Source organism: Pteropus alecto, unplaced genomic scaffold (genome assembly GCF_000325575.1).
Source record: "Pteropus alecto unplaced genomic scaffold, ASM32557v1 scaffold461, whole genome shotgun sequence".
Taxonomy (NCBI): domain Eukaryota; kingdom Metazoa; phylum Chordata; class Mammalia; order Chiroptera; family Pteropodidae; genus Pteropus; species Pteropus alecto.
This window is the reverse complement of record NW_006431079.1, coordinates 3,125,410-3,149,267: the sequence shown is the minus strand read 5'-3', so window position 1 is coordinate 3,149,267 and position 23,858 is coordinate 3,125,410. Positions and strand designations below refer to the sequence as shown.

Here is a 23,858-nt window from a genome sequence, read left to right as displayed (position 1 = left end):
AAACAGAAAAGAATATGTTAAGTCTCCAAACCCACTGCATTATAGAGAAATGTGTTCCGAGAGCCGAGGTGAAATCATGACAGCATTTTCCAGTGAAAACATTTTGTACACAGGACCAAGATTTATATTAATTTCTTAAAGAAAAATGCAAATTCAACAGTCACTAACAAAATTTTGAACCACAACTCCTTAATCCAGAACACCTGAGGAAAATGTACAGGTAGGTGAATCGAGTGGAGTAGAGATGTGTGAGGAACATTAACTGGGAATAAAGACTATGATTACATGACAATGTATATCAAAGGCCTCTAAAATTTCAAAAAATAAATTCAAACTTAGTAATTCAACTTCTGGGAACTTACCTTAGGGAAATAATAAGAGATGAAAATAAAAACTTATGTGCAAGGATGTTCATTATAACATAATACACAATTTAAATACCTAAACCATACAATGAATGAAACACTAATTTTCAGCCATTTACAATCTCATATTAAAATATCATTTAAGAGCATTCAAAAATGCTCCCTATACAGTATTAAGTGAAAAATATAAAATAAAAATCTGCTAATATCATTATTACCCTATTTTCTTAAAAGCAAACATATAAAGGAAAGATAAGACAAAAAGAAATAATCACTAAAAGTAGTTAATGCTAGGAGTACTGTAAGTGATCTTCGCTTTTTTCATTTTATAGTATGGCAATAAACATATATTACATTTGTATAATCAGAGAAAAAAAATTTTTTAAGTATGTTTTAGTCTTTAGGAATTTATAGGCATCAAACAGCCATATAGTACACACAGCACAAAGTAGGAGGTCTGTAAATATTTGTTGCATAAAGGCTAAACTGGTTGTCAAAATACAAGGCAAAATTTAAGAATCTTGATTTGTTAAAACTGGAACTTTCTCAAAGTATTCCAACTATCTCAAAATAATCTAAAACAAAATATGCTTATTTAAAACAAAAAGCAATTTATCCAGCCAACTCCAGAGCAGCTAAATCTGCATCGCTTTGGAACCCACATTTTTTAAAGTATCCCCAAATGATTCTATGTTTAGGCAATTAATCAACTCTATAGAAATGAATGTACTTTTATATAAGTAAAGCACTAGTTCAATAAATTGGAAAAAATTCAAAACTCTGCTTTAACCATATTTGGTAAAAAGTCAACAGGAAATTTTAAATTACATGATTAATTTCAAACACATGATTAAACTAAAAGATAACACAGTAGGTTTAATAAAATAACCTTGGCCTATCTGCTTCAAAATCAAAGTATCCTCTGTAGTCTACTCTAATCCAAAAGGAGGTAACAGAGACATTCCTTTTCAAAGGAAGTCAACATAAAAAATGTAGGATTAAATTCAAAATAAAAAATTATCCAAAAGTTCTTCCTTCAAAATACAATATTCAATATTTTTTACTTTATTATTAAATAGTGACAGTAATGATAAAAACAACAATGGGCTGAAGAACAGGGAAACCACGTTCTTGTTCTAATTCAGTTTTCTAATCCATAAAATAAAGGGATGAGGCTTGAGATCACTAACATTACTCTGGATCTAATGCTCTATATTTCATAAAAATACAACAACAACAAAGAATCTTACCAGTTTCTGATTTATTCAAAATAGATGAATAGGAGTAACTCTGGCTAACATAATCACTGGTAGACCCGACAGAACCTTCTCTTGGAAGTGGACCTATAAATCTGTCATGGACACTGTCATCTCCAGCACTGGAATCCTCCTAAAATGCAGCATAACCAATATTTACTGAATGGTAAATGTTGCTAAAACAATGAAAAAGATATACTAATTGCTGAGGCATTACTATTACTGTTATTACCAAGACATTTAAAGGAGTGTATACCCTCACCATTTTCCTGTAGGTATGTTTGAAAAATGCCTGAAATAAAACTCTTTAGAGAGGTGTTCACGTCCTCTTCCAAAGTTCTTATATTCTCAATTTTCTTTAATTCTCTTTCAAATATTGTTTGCACAAAATAAGGAGATTTTTGGTACTAATAAATCAAAAGGACTATTGTGAACTCCTTACTGACAGTCAATCACTCATTTTTACATCCTTGCCAAGCACACCTGGCAGGTGAAGGATACTCAGTTAAGTGTTCGATTAAATGGATAGTTTCCTCCTGTCTCCAATAAGAAACCTTCTATTAATGAGGAAAATGATGAAAAGGATTAAGGGATATAAAATAAGCATAAACAATTAAGACAGAGCTGAAGAGTAATTACAATGCATTTTAAAATATGAATTCCCAAATTGTCAATCCAGAGGTTCCTAAATTAATAGCTAATTTCAATGTCAGACTACTTAAAACCTTCTCGTGATATCATAAAAATAAATGATGAGATTAAGGAAGGTCAGAGAGCATATTCTGATACTGCTTCAGTATGGATGCCCTGTGTTTAGTTATTACCTACTGTCCAGAGAGGCATTCTAACTCACAACAGACTTCTAAATGAAAAGCATCAAATAGAACTTTTCCTAAGGAAAATTTCATTGAAAAGAAGGGTTCTGAAAAAGTCCATAAATTCTCTGAGCCTTCCTTTCCTCAGTCTATAGAACAGCAAGGTTAAATCAGATCAGGTTTTCTCAGTCTTTTTAAAGAAATGCCCCTCAAATTGGGAGTTACTGGGATAGAAATTGGGAGTTACTGGACCAGACAGGAAAACCCATGGGAATATGAATTGCAGTAAACACTAAAATAATAGAAACAGATCACATAACTTACAAACTAGTCATTCTCCCCACTGCCAAAAGGCAGGGGGAAAGTAGGACTGAAAATGGCAAAGTAGAGAATTCTGGGGGCCTGTCCCTCCCCCTAATACAAAAATCATTGGCCAAAGTGCCAAAGATTTACAGCAACCAAGCCATGCTTAACCAAAGGAAAGGCCACTGAAACACAGTAGGAGATTTTTGTGGCATTTTAACTTATCCAAGAACCACCCTCCCTCACTGCTGCGGTGGTGGTTTTGAAGATGGCAACTTGTATTCCCAGCACGGCAACAGTGCTATGGATGACCAACGTAACCAGATGAACATATACACTTCTAACAAATCAACGTACAATAGAAAAATAATTTATTATACATAAATTACAAAACTCATCTCTCTTCCTTCCTTTGGAAAATTGCTTCTGAAGTAGTAGGTGACAGTGCACAAAAATTATGAATATAGGGCTTTCTAAATAGTTTACCAGCAGTATTTGAGGTTGTTCACCATCTTTATCTGTCAAATGCAGAAAGTTCTTCTTTCCTGCCTCAAAATTAGCATCAAGAAGAGACTTGTCACTGGTATGATCCAGCGGAGCCTATGGGCATAAAGTAAAATATCTCAGATTTTGAAAACAACTGTAATATAAAATAAAACAATATGCTAACGAACACATATTTACAATTATTGGGCTTGAACAGTATTTTTTCGTAAACAAAGATTCTGGTAAATTCTGTTAATCTAGACTTGGAATGAACTAATCTACTCATGTAATGGGATGGCTGAACCCCATGACAATGCATATACTGACAGGCATCCCAGATGTTCCCATTCCTCAACATCTAAAAGACTGAAAAGAGAAAAGGTAAAGGTTAAAAAAGTAATGTTAACATTTATGATATTTGTGTTTCTATGTTCTCTAAAATGTATGCAATATAGTATTAATGGATTTTCAGGAAAATTAAAGATTTTATATAACTAAAAACATATTTTTATAAGAATTTCCAGATAAGCAACACACTAAACACCAGAACCAAAATAATTATGTAATATAACTAAATGGGCACTTTTAGAAAGACCCCTTAAGGAAAAGCCTGTCCTAGTAAATGATACGTATTTTAAGTCCATTGCTAGGATCCAGAGGATATAATGGGGATGAAAAGTGATCACTCCTTTGAAAATTAAACACCTAAGATATTTAGTCTTTATCCAACTCTTTTATCTGTTAGGGCAATTTCGACCCTAGCTGTCATTCTGATTCACTCTAGTTGGTGAATGAAAGATGGGGCCCTGTATGCTCCAAGCCTGACTCACTCACACTCCAGTCTATTGTTGAAAAAAAATGCATGAAGGGATGAACACTTTATTTTTTTCTTTTAAAACATTTTTGTTATACTAAGGAATGTTTTAATGTTTTAAAGAGATGATGAATGTCTCTTTAGAAGCATTTATTTTATGAAAATGTACCTCTTAGGAAACTAACATTTTATAAAAGTAAAGGTATTAAGGACAAAATTAATTTAAGTGATTTTGCCACTTGCTATTTGTGTGACTTTGGGGCAAGTTATAGATACTTCACTTCCTCGTGACTCAGTTTCCTCAGCTTAAATATGAGCTATAATACAAAGCTATAATAGCACCTACCTTTTAGAGTGGTTATAAGGATTAAATGAGGTTATATCTGTATAGTGCCTAATACCAGAAAGATGCAGGAGGAAACATCAAAGTAAGGCTTCTTAAAAGATAAATAAAATTGGTAGATATATACAACATTATAGAACCATCCTTTAAACTTACAGTTACATGGTTATATGACAGGGAACAGTCAAAGTTACAGACTAAATATTGTTTCTTTTGGTTATATTATTGGACTACCAATTTTATTGATGGTGGGTAGTGAGCAGTCACTGAAGGTTTTTAAATCGAAAGTGACACAAGTGCTCTGATTTAAGATGACTGAAGATAATTTTAACAGTATGCAGGGTGAATCTGGACTGAGAGAGGAAACAAAAAAGACTAGAATACTATTCTAATAGTGCAGATAAAACCAACTCAAAAGTTTCCATCACTCTCCCATGCAAAATTGATCAATGCCTCCTCTTTGCACTCATGGCAAATTTATAATATAATATTTAAAACATGTTAATGTAATTATTTGTTGATACATCTGTCTCTACAGCTGGACTGTAAGATCCCTGAAGTAGAAGTCATGGTACCACCAAACTTCCTAATCAGAGGCCTACCACTCTATCTTGCACTTAATCTCTGTTAACATTGGGGTATATATCCTTCCACTCTTTTCTCCTTCTATATACATTTTTTTCTTCTTGTCCAAAAATTAGATTCTAAAATACATATAATTTTACATCCTGCATTTTTCATTTAAAATACAAGATGAACATCATTCCATTCAGTAAATACTGGAAATTTTTCTGTAGTTGACATAATATTATGATAGTCATCTTACATGAATTAAAAAACTAACGATGCAAACTTTAAGATAAGCAAATATAGAATCAGGAATGAAGGCAAAGGACAAAGAGGGATGCCAATTATTGAGTTGCCTATAGGCTCTTAATATTATAGTTCTGCTTATACTAAAAAAGGATTTAATATGCTCATTAATAACAACACTAATAATGACTATAATATTATTCATAGCTTAAGAGAAGATGCTTTAAGCCCAGGGTTTTACCATATCAGCAGTATTGATTCCATTTCCCCACACCAAATCAAAGGTTCCATTTATGTAGCCTACTTTGTTGGCCACATCTTCAAAGAGCTTTCTGAGTGGAGTAGAAGCTGGTAAATTTAAAGTGATCCGTTCATTCACTGTCTTTGAATTAGTGGTATCTTGTATTATACATAAGACTCTAGGTTCTTCAGCAGCATTCTCTATCTGAAATTTAAAAAAAACACACACACATTTATCTCCAGTGGAAAACAACTATAAATAGCCATATTTTCTACAATTAAATATAAAAAAAAACCCACGAAAGATTATTTTCTTTGTGCCAGTATTACTGTGTTGTTATTCTGAAACACCATAATGGATATGTCAAACATATAAAGTACCACATTTGTTTGCTTTGGAAAAAATGGGGCATATTTAAAAATCAACATTCTTGTGGATATGTGCTTTCACCTTTTAAAAGTCTGTATATCAATGGTCAACAAGCCATGAAGACAGTATACCTGAGCAATTTTCAGTTGAAAATAACAAAATCTGATCCTTAAAAATATGTCATTAACTTGCGAACACAGTCAAATCAAGTATGTCTGCATATCCTAAAGAAAACTGTATAGAAATGCAGTGAGGATTGTCTAAGATCACAAAATCTATATGTAAGGGACATAGGCAACCAGTCCTCAAGACCTTTATGCTACTGCACCCACAGACTACATGTCAAAAATGCCCATTATTGATGCATTGGGAGCTGTCAAGTTTATCCAAACAGATTAGCCAGCAGAGGGGGAAGGAAAAACAAAGAGAAAAAACACTTTGAATTACCAATGTAGAAGGGAGTTAGAGTCACAAATTCTTCCTTCTTTTTTCATTTAGTGCATAACTTAGTGATGATTAAAACAAACAAAAAAAACTTTTAAGGACACTTTCTCAAAGAAGCTATGCCCTCCCCCAGGCTGTTGAAGAACACTGCTTTTCTTTTCCACTTTCCGCAGGGGAAGCAGGCTGCATCAGACACGAGTGGAAGTAGTTCTTTCTCTCCTCATCTCTTTCCTCTTCTTCACCTCACACAATCACCAAATTCTATCAATTTTACCTTCTGGACATCCTTTTGCTTTTTTTTCCAGCCTTCAGCAATCAGAATCTTACACAGAAATTACAGCAATAACTTTCTGAGAAGTTTAACCTCTTCCAATGTTATCTTCCTTCAATCCAGAATAGTATTTTAATATGCAAGTCTGATTATGTAAATCTCTTGCTTTCCATCAAAGTCAAGTGCTGCAGTCATTTAACTGAGGGATCTCTCACCAGCCCAAAATAGGTTTTCCAGAAATATGAACTGTAGAAACTAGAGCTGTATATAAGAATTTGTTTTTTTCCTTCTTTTTTATATCAGCCCCAACCTTTTGTTACTACTATATTATCTATTTTTAAATAAATTTATTATCATTTACTAGTATTGAAGATAGAAAGTTGGTTTGCTTGATGAGCTAATATAATGTTTCTGCTATATATGATTTTGCGTTTTTAAGAGAATATTTAAATTAAGTCTAATCCAATTAGGTTAGTACAGAAATACATTAGTACAAAAGAAGTATAACATTTAAAACAGGTTGGCTAGCACTACATTACAAACAAATCAAAATATTTAATTATCAACAATAACCCATTTAAAAATGAAAATACATTTCTATAAAATAAAAAAGATAACAAAAAAGAACATTAGTATTATACTTGTGAGAAGAAATAAGCTTTACCTACCAACTAACTTAAAGTGTCATACTGAACATGTAATGTTTTACATATTTTAATCCCAAACTGAGAAACATAAAGTGCGCCTTTAAAAAACCCTGGTTAATAATAAGAATGGACAACTCTAAATTTCAACTACAAAAGATCCATTTTTATAGCTTCAGTAGTATACTTCAGAGGTAAGTTCAAGTTTTCCAGGTACAAAATACCACAATGGCCAGAATTTTAAAGCTTCAGATAGGCTGGAGTTGACTGTCCAAGGAAGATGACCCTACCTAAGATTTCAGAAATCAGAAGTGCTGAAACAGCAGTATACATCAGCATGGTGATGTGGCAACATCAAATGGCCAGGCATTAACAGTTCCTAGTTCTTTCCTTAAATATATGAGCACAAGGTACAGGCACTCCATCCAGCCTTCTCGCCTTCCACCCAAAAATGTAAGGAAAGTATCCTCTACCGAATCTCATTTGAAGACTTAAATGTACTATATTAAACACAAAATTTAATCCCATGTATGTCTTCTATTCTTTTTAATGACAATAGCTTTCTTTTCTGCACATTGCTTATAAGTAATTTTTCTCCTTTTTTTTTTTAATAGGAAAGGTATAAAGAGAAAAGTAAAAATCACTTGTAATCCTATAACATAGATAACTATTAACATTTTAGTGTACTGTACACACACACATAGACATATATATGCATGCTTTTTAGACACAAACATTGGGTTAGAACATACATGCTGTTTTGTTACTTTTTACTTATAAATATATAATTTTTCTCAAACTTTTTATATCATTTTAATAGTTTTATTTTATTACATGGATTAATAATAATTTGTTCCATCAATTCTATTTTACTGACTCTTAAGCTAGAATTTGTTACGGTTTAGAGATAATTCTATGATGAACACCTACATACAAATTTGTGCACTTTTCTGTATCCTTAAAATTCCTATAAGCAGAATTTTGGGGCCAATCACATTTTCCTCTTGAATTCAATTCTAGGATAACTGAAACAAACAAAATACTCTACTCTTCTTTAAAGCTCCAAGACAGCCACTTGTAAATCCTATGACTTTATATCCAATCTTCTAGCCCATTCTTTATTTCTCATTTAATATGTGATATATCCATGGACTCCATCTAAATTTTTGATATCATAATTGCCAACACTAATCACACTGAAGTGAAATCTCTCTCCTCCCCACCGCCCATCTCCCAGTTTGGAAACTGATAAAAAAAAATTTTTTTTCTTTCAATTATAACATCAATAAAATGTACCAATAATTTTATAACAACTTTTCAAAATAAAAAAACTCTACCATATTATATTAAAAATGTAAATTTTCAAAACATTTAAATGTGAAAAGGTATTTCTTAGAATTGGAAAAATAAGGTAGCTATCTTTCTTAATTTGTTTGGAGCTCTACCCCTGACTGATTCTACTTATGCCCAAAGAAAAAAGCAATATAACCTTCAGGTGAATTAAAAGATATCTAAAATTTTTACCACTGTTTTTCCTTTTTATTCTTTTTCCTTTTCCCATCAATCTAGGCTGGTCTTGTGACCAGCTAGGACCAACAGAATGTGACAGTGATACTGTGTGATTTAAGTAAGACCTTAAGAAATCAGCAGGTTCTGCTTCTCCACCTCTTAAAACATTCCTCTTATAACCCAGACACCACAAACGAAAGCCAGTTACTCTGGGATCACCATGCTGTGAGGAAACCCTAACAATCCACACAAAGAGAAAGTGACCACTTAGAAGAGCATCGAAGTACCCGACATGTGAGAAAAGCCTTCTTGCACATTCCATCCAAAGCCAGCCACCAGCCAAACATAGCCAAGTAGTGACTCTAGATGATACCATGTGAAGCAAAAAAAACCTGACCAGCTGAGCCTTTGTCCAAATCCAATCCCATAGAACTGTGAAAAAATGAACCAGCTGTTGTTTAAGCCACTAAATTTGGGGGGTAGGCTGTTCCATAGCAATAGTTAACAAAAACACACCTAAATATGTTTAAGCACACATAACCTCTAGTTGGTAAAGATGTAGTTGGTGATGGAGGCATTGCTAAGGGGTCAGGGAGAGTGTCCATTTAAGTACTACACCCAACATTAAGATAATGTTGGGTAAGATATCTGAGGATACAACAATTTAGGGAAGGTAGCACAATTTTTTAATCAAAAGAGTTCTATGATGAATAACAGAGAACAGGTAAGGGAAAACCAGTACAAAGTTTTAGAAAAGTCTAAAGCATGTTCCACTAGGGAAAACATTTAATATAACTTAGGTGGGCTATTAGAGGGGCACAAAGTTTTCTATAGAGAAAATCTAGCCAGATACAAAAAAGGTATATAGCATAAAATTAAAACACTTATTTTATGGACAATTCAGCATATTACACTTGAGAGAATAAAGGGAAAGGTCAAAAACAGTTATATTAACACTGTCTATGCTGAGAGTATTCTCTGTCTATGCTCACTGCAGAAACGAAGCTAGATTTCCTAGCAAGGTCTGAAGAATCCCTGAAAAAAGTATTAAAGAATAAAACCATATTCTTGCTTTTAAAATATAAAACATACTGGGGTAAAAACAATAAAAACATATTTTTCTTCCAAAGATAAGCTTGCTGCTAGGAACATCTAGAAGTGGTTTGACACAAATAGTTCTTCTAGGAACTATGAAAGCATGTTTGTCTCTTAACTCATTTTGTCTCCTTTTTCTTGGCATACTTGATAGTTTTAACTTCAAATCTGAGTTTTCTGAAGTTAAGATCATAAATTTTGTTTCAAAAAAATATTTCCTAGCTGTTTCTTATTAAACACATAAAACAAGGTGTATAATTGATGGTATATATTCATAATGGCATTAGCATGTAGAAAACAATATCAAATAAATTCAAAGTTATCAAGATTCAGATTTTTCTAAGAGAAAAAATTAAGATAAAGAACTTTAAAATATTATGAAGGGACTTCTTTACCTCTAGATTTAATAGTCAACTCATTTTCTCTCAAAACTCTTTCGATGTTATAACAAAGAATAGTATTAGGATTGCGAACTTAAAAAGATATAGACACATGCACATGTCAGTCCATTTTATCTACTCCTTCATACAGGAGCTGATATGAGCTAAGAAATTAGGCCTAAACACATTACCCTTCTGGATATCCACAGTTCATGCTTAATATACTGCCATACATTAAAATAGAGAATGATGGTGTGACGACTATTACTAATTGAAATTTATTAAATTTATTGGCCTCATTCAGACTAAGCATTTTTACATTAACAAGTGACAATTCCTGGGGTAATGATGGGAATCCAAATTTATATGAAAAAAAAAAAGTATTTTATTTTTAAAATCCTCCCTCCACTACACTCAACTACCCTAGCAAACTCTGATGTTATATAATCCTTTCCTAAGTGGTCTCTTGCCACAAATCACTTGGAGAAGACAGAAGAGATTCAAAGAAGAATAATGAGGGGAAAAACTTAGAGCTACAGGGATCTGAGGAAATGAGGTATTAAGTAAAGGTTATAATGGGATGCCCCCCGAAAGTCTAGGTTTGTACACAGTTAGTAGTGTACACAGGCTGCCAGGAAAGTAATAGTTTTACTGAATTCTTCAAATAAGATTTCTGCATTTTGACACTGGAAATTATTAATTGATTTAATCCCAGGAGTAATAATATTTCAGAAAATAAATATATCTGTAAAAAATAGACAATATACCCAAAAGTCAAAACAAAGAGTTCTATTGTTTTTATATCAGTTTTCCCCCTCATTCACTTGTTAAAAACAAAGGACTACCAGACACATTCAAGGTGATTTTCAAATTATTAAAATAGGAAATAAAACAGTCAAACGAGCATAAAACTTAACACATGCCTTGTTATTAAATAAAAATACTAACATGCCATTACTTGCTCTGCTGATCATCACACTAAAGCAATTACATCAGCAGTCTACCTGTAAAAATTTCTTCTTCATTTCATCAAAGATATTTTGTCTGCATCTCCAAAACACATCCTATGGTATACAGAGAACAAAATGAATTACTAAAATACAGATGTAAGACAGTGAATTGAGAATTAACCTAAAGACATTTTTGCAAACAAAATATGTATTAAAGTATTATTATGCTACTTAGAATTTTACTCATAAATTATATTTGTAATTTTTATCTCAGGCCTCCATTATCCTTTTAAGGTCATTGAAAATTTGTGCTACAGTTATAAAGAATAATATTAACATGGAAAACAACCACGTTTTAACAGAGTGGTATCTTAAGAATTGTATATAAATCTAATTTCTAAGTCACATAATATTTGTTCCAGTTTTATTGAGATATAACTGACATATAACAATGTAGTTTTAGTTTAAGGTGCACAACATGATTATTTGATACGTGTATTTTGTGAAATGGTTACCACTGTAAGTTTAGTTAACATCCGTCATCTCACACAATGATGAGAACTTTTACGATTACTTTCTTAGCAATTTTCAAATATACAATACAGTATTGTTAACTATAGTCACCACACTGTACATTATATCCCCAGAACTTATTTATTTTCTAACTGGAAGTTTGTACCTTTTCACCACCTTCACCTATTTCGTTCACCTCCACACCCGCTACCTCTGGCAACGACATCTGTTTTCTTTATTCAAGAGTTTGGGTTTTTTTAGATTCCTCATATAAGTGAGATCATACAGTATTTGTCTTTCTCTTTTTAAGTCACACAATATTTTGAGTCCATTAAAGGAACTCTGCAAAGAAACCAAGAGATCCCTGCTTTTGGCAGTTTAGGAATTTAGATTCTTCACATGACAGATATTCTTAAAGTAAGGCTGCTTAACATTATCCCCTACAACTATTTTCTTTTAATATAAAGATCTTTATTATGAGACAAGCTTATTTTAACAATTAAGAAAATACAAAAATAATCTCTTGAAAAATATTGGTTTTCCATCATTCCACACTTTTGCCACACGAACTTGGTTTTCTTCCATCTTCTTTAATTAATAAAAAGACCAACATATGGTTTTAAAAGGTGATTTTGATCATGCACAGTAGCTTGGATACTATCCTATATCAATAAAAAAATACATTATTTGCTTTTACAATAAAAATATATTTCTAATAGCAGTAGTTTTTTGAAAAGCAACTCTAAAATAACCTCTATAGCAATTATTAACAATTTGATATACATCCTATGAGATCTCTCTCCATTCTATGTATATTTATTATATTGTTAATTATTGACCAAATAGAATCATTCTGTACACTATTATTTGAACTCTTTCCTTGTTCCTCAATGCTTACTCGTTTTTCCATGCCAAAAGATTTAGTTTAAATCTGCTATTAATGGGTACTTAGGAACCTTCAAATTTTCACTGCAGCTTTGCTTATCTGTACGTTTTTTTTCCTGAAGATAATTTCCAAAGAGAATTACTAGATCAAAGATTATGTACTCATTTTTAGGATTTCTGATACATGGTGCAAAAAGGTCGATTCTCTCTTCCACAAATGAGAACTGAACGGCAACTACATGTTCTACACTGCTCTAAGGCACTGAGAAAATAGCAGTGAACAAAATCCTTGCCCTCAGGGAGCTGACATTGTACAGTGGGGACTCAACTATAAACGAATCTAAACCATCAGGCCTCCACCAGCCTCCGAGTCTTTGCAGTTCTATACACTGTACCTGGAATGCTCTACTCCTGGATAGCATCATGTTTATTCAAATATCATTGTGGTGGCTTTAAAATATATCTATAAATTCTCTGACATGACTCCCAGCAAGAACAGGAGCTAATTCCAGTCTCCTTTAACATGTGCCAGACTTAGTAACTTCCTGTGATATACAATATGGCTCCCAAGGCTGATTAGAAAAGGCAATACAGTTTACTAATACTGGCTCTCTATCAGATGCTAGCCCTTGGAACCCAGCCACTATGTTCTGTGGGAGCCAAGTAGCCACATGGAAAGGTCACGTGTAGATGTTCTAGCCACAACCCAAATGAGATCCCAGCTGGCAACCAGAATCAGCCCCCATACATGTGAGTGAGAAAGAATTCAGATGATTCCAGCCCCCAGCCTTCAGCTGCCCCAGCTGATGCCTAGCAGAGCAAAAACAAGCTGTATTATTTAATCTAGCCTTGCCCAAATTGCACATCTGTGAGCAGAAGTCACTAAGTTTGAGGGCAGATTATTATGCAACAAAAGACAATCAGAATAATAGTCACTTTATCAATCTGGCCCTTCTCTTACCTATTAAAATTACAATCCTCTTGGTATTCTTCATTTTCCTTCCTTGCTTCAGGTTTATCCATAGTACTTAAAGCTATCTGATATATTTGTTGATATTTTACTTATTTATTGTCTATGTCTAAAAAACGTCCACTATGAGTCAAGATGTAATAGCAAATTGGATTTACCTTTCCCACCTTAAACAACTAAAAATCTACATGAAATATATGAAGCAACAGTTTTCAAATATGAAACAACAGGCAACACAGGGCAGTGGTTCCTGTGAAAGGAGGAACAGGCAAGGTAAGCCACCTTCCACAGGCTGCAGTGCTGGGAAGGAAAAACCAGGTTGAGTCCAGAAATCTCAATTGAAGAGTTTTAGGTGGGAAGTTTAAGGAGGCCAACTGTGCTAGAATTTATAGGGCTGAATACTGCAAATAGCAAGCTCCAGAGATCTACAGATCAATCCTCTGAGTATTCAGCTGAGTACTCGTCAGTATATGCATGTAAAGAAACCATGTGAGGCAGAGAAAAGAGGAAAGAATCCTTGGAGCCCACTTCAATTCCCACCAGTGAAAAAAAATCTCATAAAACACACTGAAAAGAGTAGTACTGTGTCAGTAGTGGGAGCAAATTATGCTTAGCTTAAAGGCTACTCTGGCCCAATCTTACGAAGCTTAAAAGCAAGCCTCTGAAGGATCTAACTGTTTATGAGTAAATTAACTGCATCTGAGAGCAAAGCGCAAGTATATTTATGGGAATAAAAAATATCCAGCATCCATCAAGGTAAAATTCACAATGTCTGGCATCCAATCAAGAATAAACAGGCATGCAAACAAAGCTGTAAACTATGACTCACAATGAGAAAGATCAATCAATGAAAACCAACCCAGATGTGATACAGATGATATAATCAGTAGACAAGGACATAACTATATATAACTCTATTCTATATTTCAAGATGTAGAAGAGTATGTTTAGGAAAACATGGAAGATTATCTGAAACGAAATATATAATAAATGGGATTAACAGGTTAGGTGTCATTGAAGAAAAAAAATAACGAACTCTTAAAGACAGAGCAATAGAAACTATCAAAAATAAGACACAGAGGCAATAATGTCTCCCCAAAAAACAAACAAACAAATAAACAAAAAACCTAAAAGTGGGACAACTTTCTTATCAGAGGCCAGAAGGAAGTTACATATATTTTTCATGCTTACAGGAAACACAAAATAAAATGGCAGACTTAAGCTCTAACATATTAACCATTATATTAAATACAAACGGTTTAAATAAACCAATCAAAAGATAGACATTGAAAGAGTAGATTAAAAAACATGACCCAACTATATGCTGTCGCTACAAAATTTACTATGTACACATACACGCACTAGATATACAAATGTATAAAATACATATTATGTCAAATATGTGACATTAAAACTCTCTACCTAAATTTATTTGTAATATATATTTCATCAAATATTTTGTATCAAAGTAAAAGGGTGGAAAAAACATTCCATGCAATCATTAATCAAAAGAAATCAGGAGTAAATTTTAAAAATTAACATCAGATAAAGTAGACTTCAGAACAAAGAAAATTATCAGAGAAGAATATTATATAATGACAAAAGGTCCAACCACCAAGACTCAGCAAATATATGTGTATGACCCAAACAGAACTGCGAAATGTGTGAAGCCAAAACTTATACAACTGAAAGGATGAAATAAATCTAAAATTATAGTTAGGAGATTTCAATATCCCCCTCCCCCACCCGCCAGAACCAACATATAGAAAATCAGCAAGGACATATAAAAACCCAACAATACCATAAACCAACTGGCTCTAACCAACATTTATAAAACATTCCAACTAACAAGGACAAAATATACATTCTCTTCAAATCCCCATGGAATATACAACCAAGACAGACCACACCCTGTGCCATAAAACAAACTACGACAAATTTAAAAGAACTGAAATCATGTAGAATGTGTTCTCTGATCACAATGGGATAACAGAAGATCTAAATAAAAGGAGAGACATAATATGTTCTTACAGTGGAAGACTCGACAAAGATGTCAATTTTTCCCAAATAGATACAGTTTTACAGCAAGTCCTATCAAACCCTTAGCATTGCTTTTTGAGGACACAGACAAGATTATTCTAAAATTTATATGAAAAAGCAAAGGGACTAGAATAGCTAAAAGGAAAAAGTAAGAAAACTCAGTCTACCCAATTTCAAGACTTATTATATAGCTACAGTAATGAAAACTGTGTGGTCTTGGTAGAGGAAAAGACATATAGATCAATGGAAAACAACGGAGATCCACACGAATATGCCCAACTGACTTCTGAATAAGTACAAAAGCAACTCAGTGGAGGAAAAAACAGTCTTTTCAACAAATGGTGATGTAACAATTGGACATCCATAGGCAAAAAAATAATCCTCGACCCAAGTCTCTCACTTTAAACAAAAATTAACTGAATATTGATTATGTACTTACATGAAAAATATAAAACTACAAAATTTTTAGGAAAAAATGAGACAATTTTCCAGAGCTAAGGCTAGGCAGAGTTTTCAGACTTGACATGAAAAGCATGATCTATAAAAGGAAAAACTGATAAACTGGATATCATCAAAATTAAAAATTTCTACTTTGCAACGACCTTGTTAAGAATGAAAAAACAAGCTACAGACTGTAATAAAATATTTTAAACCATATAATGAACAAAGGACTAGTATCTAGACTATCTAAAGAACTCTGAAAATCTAGCAATAAAAAGGCAATCTAATTAGAACATAGGTAAAAATCGTAGACATTTCAATGAAGAGCATTAACAGATGGCAAGTAAGCATATGAAAAAATGTTCAATATCACCAGCCAATAGGGAAATGCAAATTAAAACCACAGTAAGATATTACCACATACCTATCAGAATGATTAAAATGAAAGTGACAACACAAAATTTAACAATGATAAAGAAACAGACATCAAAATTAACAAGCCTCATCTACTGGATATATGAAAAGACTAGACTTAACTGCAAAATATAAATATTTCTTTAAAGCACACATACGGCATTTATAAAAACTGACCTGACATTGGTTTTTACTATAAAGCAAGTCTCAAAAATTTCAAAGGATTGATATACAGAACACTTTGTCTCACTATAATGCAAATGAATTAAATATCAATGACAAAAAAAAAAAAAACGACTAGGAAAACCATATATATGGTTTTACAAAATTAGGAAACACTAAATCATTGGTCAAAGAAGAAATAATAATAGAAATTAGAAAATATTTAGAACCAAATGATAATGAAAATATTATACATCAAAACTCATACAGAGTTTGGGGGGAAAACAGCGGAGTTTTCAGCATTGAATAAGTGAAGCTGCATGGAAACAGGCAAAGGTAAGATGAAGAGTGAGTGATCTGCCAAACTCTGGATGAAGAACTCCAAAAACCTAAAACTGAAAAATAGTTCTCTGATACTAATGGTGTTTGGGGCTGGAGCTGGTCCCTAGAGGCAGAAAACAAAACAAAACAAAACAATAAAATCCATGTCATACAGCCAAAATAGGAGAAGAGAAGAAATAAAAAGGTAAAAGCTGAAATTAATGACATAGAAAATAAAAATACTATAAAGAAAATTATCAAAGCAAAAAGCTGATTCTATTAAACAACAGCAACAAAAACCTTAATAATAAACCACTGGTAAGAGCAATCCTCCAAAAGGCAAGGCACAGGATATTATAAGGGGTATAACTATAAACAAAATGAAAAAGATTAAAAAATATTACAAGTAAATTTATGCCAATATATTTGAAAACATACGAAAATGGATAAATTTCCAGAAAAATGTAACAACAAACAAACTCAAAGGAAAACAAAACAAAACCTCAATAGTCCTAAAGTCATTAAACAAATTGAGTTAGTAGTTTTCTTCCAATAACAACAAAAAAATCCAGGCCTAGATAATTTTACAAAGATTTTACACTCAAAGACAAATAATTCAAGTTTTACAGAAATTTTTCAGTTACAGAATATGGAGAATGTTCCCTAAATCAGATTATAAGGCTAGTGTATGATATTAAACAATAAAAAGTTGAGAAAATTATAAACCAACATCATTCATGAAAATAACTGCAAAATATCTGAAACAAAGTTTTAGGAAACTGAATCTAGTAATGTATGAAAGCATAATACATAATAACCAGGTTCATTTAACAATGAAAATATCAAATTATATAATGAAACACACTAAAAGATTAAGAGAAAATCATGTCGACATATGAAATACAGAAAAGGCATTTGGAAAAAAGTTAACAAACATCTTTTCATGGTAACGACTTTTCATGATAACGCATAACAAAACAGGAAGAGAATTTCCTTAACTTGATAAAGTGCATCTATAAATTTTTACAGCAAATATATTTAATAATGAAATGTTGAAAGCTTCTACTTCATGAACAAATATAGTCAGTTCAGAATAAAAACAAAACAAGGTTGCACACTAGTCACTACTGGTCAACGCTGTTGAGTGACAGTTCAATAAGCAAAAATATGCATTGGAATAACATGCACTCCTTAAAAACAATGCTATGTTATATTTACTAACAAGGGAAAATATCCACTACATATTGCTAAGAAATAATGCTAGCCTGAGAACATGAAACATAATAGCATCTTTAAATATGTATTGAAAAGAAGAAGGAAAAACGTAGAGTATAAAAGAATTACATCAAAGAGTTAACAGTATTAACTTTTAGGGATAGAATTAGAGGTTATTTTTTTCTCTTTATGCTTTTCTGGGACTTCCAAATGTTTGGCACTGAACGAGTATTTGATTTTACAATCACAAGAAAGAAACCTGGCATATTTAGTTAACTTACATATAAAGTAAAAAATCTTAGTGTTAGCTCATTCTTACCCTATCAGAGAGACAAAACAACTAAGTGTAGAGTAAGAAAATGAACGTAATTTGCCTACGTAGCAATACACAAAAAAGATCTGAGGAGATTTCAAGGACTATACTCTTAGTGTATACAATAAGTAGAATGATGTGTCTACAGAAAACAAAATAATCAAGATCAGGTTAACATTAACAGACATTAATACATAGATTATGGGAAATTTGAATGTACTACATAAAAAAATAATTGAAGGAACTAAGGATATCTAAAATAGAGAAGGCTTATAATGGTAAACTTCGACTTCCAAGATTCCTCTACTTCAAGTAACATATAGTTAGAAGAATAAAGAGCAGAAGGAAGGGTGGAAGTCTCTTAAATGGAAATTTAAAAGAAAATAGCATTCATTTAGATAGTGTTTAAAAAGAATAATTGTCCCTTACAGCCTTAGAGCCACATACAATATTCTACTTTTTAAAATATCTAGTACTTCAATTTCTGGAAAAGGAAGTTGATGTACTTCTCCCTATTCCTCCTGCTAAATACATCCTAGTATGAGTGGGCACACACTAAAATGCCCTAAGAAAAGACTATCCTTCTCTAAAGGATCAGGAAGGGGGCAGCCTTAAAAAACAGGAAACTTTTAGACACTAAACACACTACTCCAGTCAAACGCCACAGAAAAAAACTGTTGCCCTGCCTCCACTCCCATCATCAATGTATGAGAGAAAAGTCTAGATTTCCACCCTTATCTGGCTGTAACAAGGCATTCCTTTCCCTCCCAATAGGGTAGTGCCAAAAAAACCCAAACAAACAAACAAACAAACAAAAAATTATCAAGAGCAGTGGGGACTTTCATTACAGCCCAGTGGTAAGGAGTGCCTCCTCACTTCTCTACCAATGGAGGCCACATGAGGAGGAATAACAAAGTGCCCTTCCTCCTCCCAAACAGAGGTCCACAGAAGCTCAAAGGGAGCCTGAACTTCATTCACATCCACCAGTAAAAAGGCACACCTCTCACCCAAGATTGTAAATAAAGGTGGAATGAGGAGCCTGGACTCCCACCCCAACCTCAAAGTAATGAGGGGTGCCCCATTTTACCTGTTGGCATGGTATCAAAGGAAGGAGGTCTGCTGAAAGAGAAGATTTAAATAAGATCTAGAGTCTCATAACATAATACCCAAAATGTCCAGGATATAATAAAAAATCACTTGTCAGACCAGAACCAAGAAAATCTCAACTTCAATGAGAAAAGACAACAGACACCAACACAGAGATGACACATATGTTGAAATTATCTGATGATTTTAAAGCAGCCATCATAAAAATGTTCAAGAAGTAATTATGAACATACATGAAACAAATGAAAAAAAAAAGAGTATCAGCAAATAAACAGCACATAAAATACAATAACCAAAATTAAAACTCACTAGCAGGTTCAATAGCAGAATGCAGATTACAGGGGAAATAATCTATGACCCTGAAGATAAGAACAATAGAAATCTTTATCTGAACAATAATTTTTAAAAAAGCTTAAACATAAAAAAAATATCAGTCTTAAGCACCTGTAGGGCTATAAAAAAATATCTAACATTCATATCACCCATGTCTTTATAGGAGAAAAAACAGGCCTGAAAAAGCACCCAAAAAAATAACGGCCGAAAACTTCCCAAATTTGGCAAAAGAAAAAAAAAAAAACCTACATATTAAATAAGTTAAACGAACCCCAAAGAAGATAAATTCAAAGAAAATCCTCCTAAGACACATCATAATCAAACTCCTAGAAAAATAAAGACAAAGGGAAAGTCTTTGAACGTAGTGAGAAACTTATCTAAAAGGGCAAAACAATTCAAAAGTAAATTTCTCATCGGAAATCACAAAGGCAGAACTGACACAATATTTTCCAAGTGCTGAAAGAGAAGAAATGTCAATCTAGAATTCTATATCCAGCAAAAAATATCCTTCAGAAATAAAAGGAAAATAAAGACATTTTTAAATGAAGGAAAACTAAGAGACTTATTGTTAGCAGACTTGTTGTTAGCAGACCTACCCTAAAGGAATGGCTAAAGAAAAGTTCTCTAAACAGAAATGATTAAAAAAATGCTAAGAAACCATTTTGCATTAAAAGTGAAATATGACTATTATATTCTGATGATATACAAATGTTATTTTATGTAAATAATTAGAGTATTGCCCTGATTAACACACAGTGTAAAACTCTACACTATAATTTAGAGCTGACTCTAAATTGGGCTATTTGCAACAGAAAGCTAGACATCATGAGCTCTTAGCAAGTCTATGACCTCCCATAATACTACTATCTATGCTGCAAAGTCAAATTTAACTTACATCATTTCAGCTTACAAATTTTTCCAAAAATGTGCCCTATGTATATCATGTACACACATATGTAATGTCAATTCTGACATATAACTACAAACTGGGTAAATGTTGAAGAAATTATGCTAAGTGAAATAATCAGCCTGTCACAAAAGGACAAATACTGTCTGATTCCACTTACATGAGGTACCCAGAGTAGTCAAATTCATATCTAGAAAGTAGAATGGTGATTGCCAGAGGTTGGGAGTGGATAGGGAAATGGGGAGTTAGTGTCCATAGGTACAGTTTTGCAAGATGCAAAGATTTCTGTGGATGGATAATGGTGAGTAGCACAACGTGAATATATTTAATACCACTAAACTGTACACTTAATTTCATGATGAGTATTTTACAGTTAAAAAACATTAAAATTAAATAGAGAATTTATGACCATAAATTTGTTGAAGTAGCAAAACTGTCTGCAAATTGGGCTTCCAATGATTCTGCATTACGAACACATAACATGCACAGAAATTTATTATGGATACATGTAAATATATGAATAAGCATGAGTATTTTTCTTGTAATCCAAAAAACTAAAAATCTGCCTATTTCTTAAGAACTTTCATGATTTGAGTGTACATATGCATACACGTAAAGAGAAATATAGAAATAAAAACATTTCACATTTATGTATGTGTGTGCATATTTCCTAACTCCTTCCACTGAGAGAACCTAAAAATAGTGACATCCCTGTAGCCCAGATCTTGGTTTCTGAATACCATTCTCCACAAAAAGGATCCAGAGGTCTTTGCAGATTGGCTAATCTTAGTGCTAGAGCTGAGAAAGTATAAGCACCTGGAAAACCTTGTACTGCCACAAAGTAAAGAAGTGAGCCAAGAATGGTGGGATGCGTCAAGAGGACACAGGGACCAGCTGAAAAGGCTTTCACTGGCCAAATCTGGAATAATCTAAATGTCAAAATAAATAGATGATTTATTCAATTTAAAAGGTAACATTAAAAACATTGCTGTATACAATGGGAGATAGCCAAATGACTAAGAGTGTTAATGTATGTATTCTAAAAGTTTTAATAGTAAACACGTCCTGTGTTTTCCTGATACTAAAATACTGATGATGGGCAGTAAGAATTTAAGAATGGCTGTCTGGCCTAAGGCTCCTTAAGGAATGCTTGGAAAAACTTATTTTCAGTATTTAAAACTCATTTGTTCATTTGAAAGCAAAATGTTAGCTACAGAAATTAATTGCCAGGAAGCTGTATTCCTAAATCACATATAAAAACAATCATTTTTAAAAATCTGATCATTAACATTTTATTCAGTATATTTTAAGTATTCAATTTAGAAACAAATGTGTAAATAAAAAAATTAGGGTAAAGACACTGTCAAATTTGATATGAATCAAATTAGAACTTTTTAGTGCTTATTTCGGTTTTTAAATTTTCAAGAATTAAGTCATTTACTGCTTCCATTTCTATGATTTCATGTTTTAAATATTTTCATTTTAATGTAGATGAAAATTGAAGTTAAAGTATATCATTAAAATATATTACATGTCCCACTTCCATTTCTGTTTAACATTCCTAATCAGTCAAGCCTTTCTAATGAAATATTTCTATAAATCATAATTAGAAAGTAATACAAACTACATATAACAAAAATTCAAGACTTTCTTAGTACACATTTTATCTTTAAGCCCATTCCCACCAGTACCTTCTATAACTTCTCCCAAATGGTTCAATCTTCTTAAATCTAGCTTTTCATAAAATTTAGCTTTAGGCTCAAGATTCTTTAAAAACAAAAACAAAAACAAAAAAACCTCTCATACAGTTAGGATTTATATCAGCTTTTTTAAAAAATAGAATTTAGTTCTTCTTTTTAAAAGAAAACAAATATATCCAAGAATTCGAGATCAGGAATATATAAATATAAATCAAGTTACAATTTATACGATTTGATTTAATTATAAAAATTAAAGAATTTTATAAATTCTAACTTGAAAATCATAAAGCCACACTATGAACATAAAGACCATGACAAGTGTATGGAAAGAAACATAAGCAGATTTTTATGTATGATTCTGCTTAGCTAAACAATGAAAATGGCTACTGTCAGCGCCAAGCTGATTGAGAAGGGAAGTTTCAGTGGTGAGATGCCCAGTTGGAAGAATGCACAAGGGGCTGACATGAGAATGAAACGGCAAGCACCAACTTTATTACGGGGAGCGTGCTTCTGTTGCGGGGAGTGCAGTTTCACTGCAAGGAGCGTGCTTCCGGTAATGTTCCCCTTCTGCTCCCCAGGGTGACCACATGGGCTCCATACATATCAGATACAGTAGTGACATTCAGCCACACATGCGTGATACAGTAAGCTGAATTATGTTTACATATTTTAGGCAGAGGAGCCCTACTACATTAATATAACATTCTAAACCAGGGTCCTATTCCTAGCTGCGAGCCTGGATCACAGCCAGACCTGGGACCAGCCACACTCCACCCCTACAAGGTTGTGGCACAAGATCTGGCCTGGAGGACGCTACTTTGGGCCCACAATCCATTTGCCATTCCTGGAGTGGATTAGCCCCTCGGGACATTATCCCCTGGGTACTTTTAACCCACTGTCTCTCTGGGTCCTGCTCAGCACACCAGAGGCATTGTGACACGGCAACTTGTGTTTGTGCCCACATCAATGATAACCCCCATCATTTCACTACCTGTTCCATGGTATGAGCCATCTGTGTACCAAGCATCCTTAGGGATGGGAGCCTGACCCCCTACATAGGGACTTGGTACATCTTCCATCTCAGCAGGCTCCACCAGGAGCTCTGCTTGAAACTGCACTGATCCCAATAGGGAATGCAACTGACCTGACTGCTCCAGGTACACCCCTCCCACTTGGACAGTGTGGGGATATGTGCAATTCCCATGCAAGGAGTCTTCTCTAAGCCTGCAGCCACCCCTCCAAGGGGTATGTGGACTGCACGGTTACGGGACTAGGGCCAGTGAGGCCACACTGGCCAGAAGGGCTGCATATATGGCAGCCAGTTGCTTCTCTATCAGAGAATACCACGCTTCCATGCTTTTCCACAATTGGGACCAAAAGCCTATTGTCACCTTTTGGAACCGTGCTTCTGCAACAAGTCCCATCCAAACTCTGTATCA

General features: G+C 33.3%; 1 protein-coding gene across 4 annotated transcripts in view; it reads right to left on the bottom strand.

Annotated features, from left to right (window-relative positions):
• The window catches only part of USP47 (ubiquitin specific peptidase 47), a 96,478-nt gene that overhangs the window by 54,258 nt on the left and 18,362 nt on the right, over positions 1–23,858 (bottom strand). For 2 of the 4 annotated variants that reach the window (XM_015596478.2, XM_015596479.2), the window contains exons 2-5: positions 11,153–11,212; positions 5,437–5,640; positions 3,226–3,339; positions 1,616–1,754 (exon numbers count right to left, since the gene is read on the bottom strand). In XM_015596478.2, coding sequence (XP_015451964.1) covers positions 1,616–1,754; positions 3,226–3,339; positions 5,437–5,640; positions 11,153–11,212 — 517 coding nt within the window. Of the gene's footprint in view, positions 1–1,615; positions 1,755–3,225; positions 3,340–5,436; positions 5,641–11,096; positions 11,213–23,858 lie in introns of those variants that run through there. The other 2 variants (XM_025038564.1, XM_006905642.3) reach the window with 2 other exon arrangements.